Source organism: Lissotriton vulgaris, chromosome 4_1 (assembly GCF_964263255.1).
Source record: "Lissotriton vulgaris chromosome 4_1, aLisVul1.2, whole genome shotgun sequence".
Taxonomy (NCBI): domain Eukaryota; kingdom Metazoa; phylum Chordata; class Amphibia; order Caudata; family Salamandridae; genus Lissotriton; species Lissotriton vulgaris.
In genome coordinates, this window is record NC_141691.1 from 2139020077 (window position 1) to 2139028513 (window position 8437).

Below are 8437 nucleotides of genomic sequence, written 5' to 3' on the forward strand. Positions count from 1 at the left end.
CCTCAGACTCTGATAGCCCTGGGGAATCGCATTGGCAATGGTGGGATTTGAGGTATCCGGTAGCCAAGTTTCAGTAAGAAACCGCAGGTCGGGGGAGGAGTCGGCTAAAAAGTCGTAGATTTCCAGTTCATGTTTTTTTAAGGAGCGAACATTCAATAAAGAAGCCTTCCAAAATGTATCTAGAACACCATGTCCCCTAGTCGAGGTGATCATATCCCTATTGACTTTGTGCTCTCTAAGAGGAGGCCAGGCTGACCAGTCACACTCTTTGCACCTCAGGGGGAAATTGTTCACCAGCATCACTGAGTTGGGTCTACACACCGAGCCCTTATCGAAATCTAACAGGTCAACCCTGCCATAAGCAACTACCTGGGGTGGTTCCATAACAAAATCGGCAGCATTGCCGGCCCGGACCCTTCCGAGATGCTGACGGGCGCAGACAGGCTTGTCTTAGGTGCTCCTTCGACTGCACGGCTTCACAAGTCTGGAGTAATGCAAGGCAAGTACAAGCCCCTGCCGAGCATGATTCTGCCCTGGGAAGGCGTTCCAAGGGTGGAGCATGGGTACCTACAATGCAGCCCCAGGACACAAGGGTGGAGCATGGGTACCTACAATGCAGACTCAGGACGCAAGGGTGGAGCAAGTGTACCTACAATGCAGCCCCAGGACGCAAGGGTGGAGCATGGGTACCTACAATGCAGCCCCAGGATGCAAGGGTGGAGCATGGGTACCTACAATGCAGCCCCAGGATGCAAGGGTGGAGCATGGGTACCTACAATGCAGCCCCAGGACGCAAGGGTGGAGCATGGGTACCTACAATGCAGCCCCAGGACGCAAGGGTGGAGCATGGGTACCTACAATGCAGCCCCAGGACGCAAGGGTGGAGCATGGGTACCTACAATGCAGCCCCAGGACGCAAGGGTGGAGCATGGGTACCTACAATGCAGCCCAAGGACGCAAGGGTGGAGCATGGGTACCTTCAATACAGCCCCAGGACGGGTGGAGCATGGGTACCTTCAATACAGCGCCAGGACGCAAGGGTGAAGCATGGGTACCTTCAATGCAGCCCCAGGACGCGAGGGTGGAGCATGGGTACCTTCAATGCAGCCCCAGGACGCAAGGGTGAAGCATGGGTACCTACAATGCAGCCCCAGGACGCAAGGGTGGAGCATGGGTACCTACAATGCAACCCCAGGACGCAAGGGTTAAGCATGGGTACCTACAATGCAGCCCCAGGACGCATGGGTGGAGCATGGGTACCTTCAATGCATCCCCAGGATGCAAGGGTGGAGCATGGGTACCTTCAATGCAGCCCCAGGACGCAAGGGTGGAGCATGGGTACCTACAATGCAGCCCCAGGACGCAAGGGTGGAGCATGGGTACCTACAATGCAGCCCCAGGATGCAAGGGTGGAGCATGGGTACCTACAATGCAGCCCCAGGACGCAAGGGTGGAGCATGGGTACCTATAATGCAGCCCCAGGACGCAAGGGTGGAGCATGGGTACCTACAATGCAGCCCCAGGACGCAAGGGTGGAGCATGGGTACCTACAATGCAGCCCCAGGTCGCAAGGGTGGAGCATGGGTACCTACAATGCAGCCCCAGGTCGCAAGGGTGGAGCATGGGTACCTTCAATGCAGCCCCAGGACACAAGGGTGGAGCATGGGTACCTACAATGCAGCCCCAGGACGCAAGGGTGTCGCTTTGGTGCTAGGCAGTCAAAAGGGTGCCAGTGCACGGAAAGGACAGGAATGCGTCATATAATTTAAATATGGGGCATTCCTTCCCTTTCACGCAGCGCAGTGCCCTCATGTGTGCACTGCATGAGAGTTTGATAAATCGTGCAGTGTTTTTGTATCACCTAAACGCACTGCGGCATGTGAATGTCAACATGCATTGCTGCACTCATGCTGTGTGGCAGGTTGAACCCCGGTGGAGGGGTCAGCGCTCATGCATGAGAACCATGTGTGCTATGTAGGAAGCTGAATCACTATATAGTGTCCTAAAATGAAGTACACTGTGCAGAGAGTCAGTGAGTCCCAGATTGATATATAGAGGCAATAGTAGATAATACTAATACTCTATTTGTGGCAGTGTGGGCAAATAGTTAGGCTTAGCAGAAGGAAGTGCTAAACAATTGTTGTACTCACAGAGGCAGTAAATGATACACACACTCAAGAATAATTCCGAGAACAGCCTGCAAAAATAATACTTATTTTTAAATAATTTCTCAGCCCAAAAACTTCGCTCACAGGTAAGCATACATTTTCTTATGAATTAGCAAAGTAAAAAAAATGCAATTCAATATATTATTGGCAAATATGAACCAGGAATTCCCATGGGAGAAAATAAAAAAATGCAGATAAAATTGTACAATCAGTTCTAAGGATCACTTTTGAGGATTAGTGTAGCAGCAGGCCAAGGTCCAGTCTTCCACCAGCCGATCGTTTGGAGAGTCTCTGAAATGGCTGGGAGCTGGGGGCCGAAGGCGGTGGAAGATGATGCGCTACAGAGAAGGGGGACCTCTAAAAAAAGGCTGCAGAGGGGGATTTGTAGATGGGTCAGAGTGCTCCCAAATGGGATCCTTGGTCACAAGGGCCTCTTGACCACAACTGGATTGTCGGTACCCAGGCCGGGTGCGCTGGGCGCAGAGTAGGTTGGTCAGTCAGGCTCTGTGTATCACGATGATCATCATAGTCAGGAACAAGCAAGTTGCAGGGATGATTTCATGACAGCTTGGTCACTCTCAAAGTGTGTCTTAGGGGTTCTGACATCCTTCGATGGGTGCTTGCTTCCTGGGCAGTTTGAGTCCTGATTGGACTCTTTCAGTCGGCATTGGTTGCAGGAGGTCCTGTACCCAGGGATTGTACAACATAACTCTGGGCGGAACTAGTATCTTCACTCTCGGTGAGGAAACAGATATGACATCCCAGAGTACATGTATCACTTCTTGTGGCACTGCATCATCGGTCAAGCTGGGGAGCTGCAGTTCTATGGCTGGACTTTGCAGGTTGGGCGGCTGCGGTCTGTAGGGGAGTAGTTTCTCTACTCCAAGGGAGTTCTTGGATAATTTTCAAAGGGCTGGCCATCCTCAGAGGCTCCTAAGAGTCATCACAGTGGCAAAACAAGACACCTCACTGCAATGGTCGAGTAGTGCAGTGGCAGGCAAGATTTTGTGCCAAAATCCTACAGCAGCAGCTCTTCTTTGTATGTATTTAATATGGAGTTCAGGGTTGAGGGGTGCCACCTACACACTACATTTAGTGGTATTAAAGGGAGTGACATGTGGAAGCTAATGAACTACCTACCTTTAGGGCCATTATCCCCTCATATGACCAATTCCATTGTTAAGTGGGAATAACTCTGACCCTGGTTGTCTAATTCTCTCCAACACAAGATGGAGGAATTTGAAAAAGTGGGGTCCACATCACCTGCCCCACCTTAGGGGTGGTGCTGGCTTAATGTAGGCACACATCCTAATCTAGCTAATTTTCCTGCCTGTCCTGCCAAAAGTGGAACAGGACTCTGGGGTTGGCATTCTCCACTAGCTGGAGATCTCTGGGTTACATTTCAAAAGGTGGCATTGCCTTTGAATCTTCCCACCTTGGAATGTCATCCTGGCTTCGATGAGGTATGGAGCACCTCTGCCCAACAACAGCCATTGTCCCAGGTCTCTGGAAGTGAAGGCTCTCACCCCATGAGGTCGGAAACATGTGTGGTGGTGGCAGGCTGGCTGAGACTAGTCGGAGACCACACCAGTAGTTGGTAAGTTTTCAGGGGACCCTCTGTATGCATTTATTAATAAATCCCACACTGGCATCAGTGTGGGTTTATTAAGAGGAGATGCTTGGTACCAAACTTCTCTGGGTACAGTGAAGCCATTGTGGTGCTAGGAAATCCATAATGACATGAATCCAGCCTATGTACTCTCTATGACTTCTCTGTGCACTTACAATAGCCAAGAATGTACTTAGATATTGCTAGATCATTCCTCCTCATGGGATATATTGCACCCTGCCTTAGGTATGGAAGGCTTTAAATAAGGATGACTTACCTATATCTCATGCAGTGTCTGTGAGCATGGTGCACAGGGATGTGTGCCATGTCAACTCTTCAGTTTAGTGTGCACCAAGACACGCAACCTGCAATGGATGTTTGCTTGATCTCGATGAGGGGCCCTGTTTGGCCCGCTTCAGTCCCAATGCCCTAGGTGCCAACAGTACCATTTACTGGGGACTTACATGGGTTTCTAAAGCTCTGCCAATCGTGGTACAGTTTTGGGAAAGAGTTTTGGCACTGGGAACCTGGTTAGCAGTGACCAGGGCACTTTCACTCAAAATCACATCATGTTCAAGACAAACATGGAGGGCTAAACTTGTAAAAAGAGTCAATGTCTTACATGCTGTCACATGCCAATAGGGAGAAAATGGTATCAGATGCATGCATGTGTATGTGGAGAGGTTGTGAGAGTGTCTTAGGGAGCTGTGCTTGAACATACATCAGTCATGGTTTCTATGTTGCAGCTGATTCTATTTCTGGTACTGGTGACAACATGGACTTGGAGAAGCGCTGTCCTCTTGACACTGGTGGGCAGAGTCAGAAATGAGACCCTCTAAGGCTCCTATGACATCTGGCGCCCTGGCCACAACACAGTAATAGTGATGGTGCCACTGAGCTGGCCTCCGTGGTAAGCGTATGCATGGGGTCATGTCTCTGCCCATTTACTTAAAAAACTGGGTAATTGATCATGACAAGGTACTTACTGAAATGCAAAAAGAATGGATGGGGAATGGGAGGATAGATCTGTGAGTGGCACATCCTTCGAATATAATAAAATATCACCACAATATCAGGAATGCAGAGTCCAAGGTGATTACACCCTCGGCTAAGGCGCTCCTTAAGATTGACCTAAACCTACATCCTCTTCCAGCTGTCCTTGACACCATAGCAACATCACCAAGATATTGACAGGTTGTGTGATTGCACCACTGCTGAGAGACTTTTTTCGATTCACTCGATTTATAAACTACCACAAAGAGTGTGATCAAACTATAGAAATACCTAAAGGATGGATACAAATTTGCTCCTTTTAATGATCAATCCTCCCTATCACTTCATTAAAAACCAAAGGACACTGTTTTTTCTGGAATTCAAGCTCGCCGGTTTACATGTTTCAGCCCTCGGTTCAGAGGCATTCATCAGGACAGGCCCCTCAATATCAGCACTAAATTCCTGTAATTTAGTCAGTGTCTACAGTTACTCCTCAAGGAAAGATAGATTCAAGAAATATCCTGATTTTAAGACTAGCCACTGAACCACAGTACACAGCTACCAATACAAATAGAAAACAAAGGTTTCTTCAACAGCTCTATATCTTGAAGATATTTGTTTCTCTGTCACAGTTTTGGGGTTGACTTGAGCCTTCAGTGGTTGAAAAGCTGCGGGAGAGCTATTTTACTACAACAAACACTGGTAAAATGTTGCTTGTCTCAGGTGCTGTTTTTAGCTGGAAATAAAGCAGTATCTGTTGAAATATCCAAAGCAAGCAACTGACCATAATACAATAACATAAACAAACCAACATAATAACACAATTCAAACACAGTGAGGCAAAGACAACACAGCAGTCAAAACAGAACGCAGCACAACAGCAGCGCAGCGCAAGAAGAAATACTGCAATAAAAAAACCAAAAACAGCAGCACAAAAAACAGAACTTATCACAGCATAATGGGAGACAACAAAGCTGCACACATTATCACCTTCAGAATCCTGTTTTCATAATATGGTGGTAAAAGGTGTTTTCCCCAAGAACTGCATTAAACATCACCAATAAAAACTGTTTTTTGAATCTGACCCTCGGTGCTAACTCATTGTGGTACGGCCGAAGTGTGCTTGCTTGTAATGCAGTACAATGTGTGGAAATCACAGAACGGGCACAGGTTGGCTGACAATCACGGAAAAAAGTTTTGATTAAAAAGGAAAACCCAATCCAGAGATTAGGCAACATTCCATTAATTTCCTAACCGAAGCATGCAAACTCATTTATGGGGGATTGGCTTCGGGCAGCACGTAAAATCTTGGTGCGCTGCCCTGCGCCAAAGTGGAAGCGCAGGAATGCAGCGCATTTATGCAAGCCGAGGCACTGCTGTCCTGTCCCCCTGTGATGGAGCCTTTTCAGCAGCCTAGCGCCAATGCTGGCACTCGTGTGGCGTTGTCGGCAGGATTGCAGAAAAACAATCCTGAGAGGCAGAACATATGGAAAGAGGGAAAACTGGGGAGAAATACAAATATTTCACATTGTTACTGCCCCCCTTGGCACATTCCCTGGATTACCAGTTCGGGTACATCTGGGAGTGCATCAAAGTCCATGGGAGCTGCGTGGGAACACCCACGCAACGTCCACGCAACGCCCATGGAATGCCTTCCAGCGCAGAGCAATGCAATGCAGTGGCTTGCTCTGCGCTGGGCTGCGTTGCGTTCCTCCAGATTAAGAGTTGTGCTGTGCACGCACCACGTTGCACGTGTGATCCAATTGGGGCCATAAATATGGCCCTTTGCTTTTTTACACCTGCACCTCAAAGATTACTTAAGAGTTGTAAAAATAGCTATTTGTGCAAGAAGTCTGACCGTACAGGTGAAAACAGCTCCACGACGTAGAGGCAAAGTATCACAACAATGTAGTAGTGAAAAGTGTTCAGTATATACCTGATAAGAAGAACTTTTGAATAAAAGGAATTGCTTGAATAAAAGAATCTGCGTGGAAAACAGACGTTGGAGAAAGAAACAGCTTCATCAGTTGTTTTGGGCTAAAATGCTTGTCATAGAACGCCTTGCGGTTAGTAGTAGTCGCCATTTCTGCTAGCGCTGTGTTCTTTGATGTGCTGCAGCGGCACCTGCACTCGTGCTTATATAGGAAGCAGCTTCCACTTGAAATGATCTTCAAACACAAGGAACTCTGCATATTTACAAGTCCCTTGCACCGCCGGCGCCTAACATTTTATTATGGGAAAAAGTGACTCATCAGCAGCGCACAAGGCTTTTAAAAAAGAAGCTCCTCTGTTTACATATGCAAATCATGTCAGCTTAAACCCATTTTCCCATTTACATTTGACACCGTCTGCTGCAGCAGCCTTGTGACACGCTTATCTTTTTTTCATTATTTATAACTGGTCCGCAGCAAGTGATCTGGAAGTCATATTCTCTGTAGAAAAGAGGAGTCCAGAACCAGGAACTCCTTTTAACATGCTTGTCCCCTTGCTTGGTCCGAATGGTGGTTTATGCCAAACACACACGCACACACACACTCACAGTGGCCAGACAAAAGAGGCTTAGTAACACAGAGAACACAGCCTTAATTCAGAAATGCCAAAAACGAAAATTAACAGGGCACAGAATGTTCACAACAACATACATCCTCCAAAGGCATTACCCCACCTAAACACTTTGGGGCCCATTATCATACGGGCGGTGGCGATCCGCCCCCCAAAAACCACCGCCCGATTCTAATTTCCCCCTCCACATTACCATGGCGGGTGGACCCCGGTGGACGGGAAGACCGTCCGCCGGTTTACCATTGGTAGGCAATCCGCCCGATTGCCTACCGGGTGGAAAAGCAGTTAATATGGTGGCGTTGTCTGGTAGACACTGCCATCCATATTTGTATGCAGGCGGGAACATGCCTTTCCATGGGGCCATGGAAAGACAGGCGGTTTTTGACATTGGGGACCCGTAGCGGGCCCCCAGGGATTCTGGGGGGTACCTTGGTACCCCCCTGGCAGCTCCATGTACAACATAGCAGGCTCCGTCCGGTGCCTGCCATATTGTGCATGGAACTGCACTACATTCCTTTCTGGCTTTGTGGCAGGCGGTGCTGAGTGCACTACCCGCCACAATGTCAGGAATGCAGGATGCGCCCGCCACTGTGGCGGGTGTATCCTAATGGCCCCCACGGGACCCCCACCCTTATGGCGGGCGGTCCCATTTCGCAATATGATTTGTCCACCCGCCATCCTAATGTGACCCTTTGCGTGAAAAAAAACATCAAAATACACAAAAATTACATTTTGTATTTTAATCCAATGACATTCATGGCCTAAATGTTGTTTCAAATCTACAGATACCAGCAAAATAGTTCTTTCATGCACACATGAATAATAAAGGGCCTACTGGCTGGAAGGCACATTCCCAAACTAGGCCACATAGTGAATTATTGAAATCAATCAATATTGCAAACTTTTTAAAAAACATGGGAAAAAAATTACTGAACTGTACAACATTTTTCCTTTACACAAAAGATAAATTTCATGCACCAAAAAACTTGGCCCCTACTAAAACTGCAGGCCACCCACCACAATACATTTAAAAAATCGAACAAAAGTACAAATTAGGCCGGGTGCATGCCCCCAGTCAAACAAAAAACACCCTTATACACCAGTT

The 8437-nt window shown here is 47.8% G+C and overlaps 1 protein-coding gene across 1 annotated transcript in view; it reads right to left on the reverse strand.

Annotated features, from left to right (window-relative positions):
• LOC147725243 (nicotinamide N-methyltransferase-like) overlaps nucleotides 1-6895 on the reverse strand; it is a 159120-nt gene extending 152225 nt beyond the window's left edge. The window contains exon 1 of the mRNA XM_086966556.1: nucleotides 6707-6895. Within this exon, the coding sequence (XP_086822682.1) occupies nucleotides 6707-6854 (148 nt within the window). The 5' untranslated portion in view covers nucleotides 6855-6895. The remainder of the gene's footprint in view (nucleotides 1-6706) is intronic.
• Between the last annotated feature and the right edge of the window lie 1542 nt (nucleotides 6896-8437).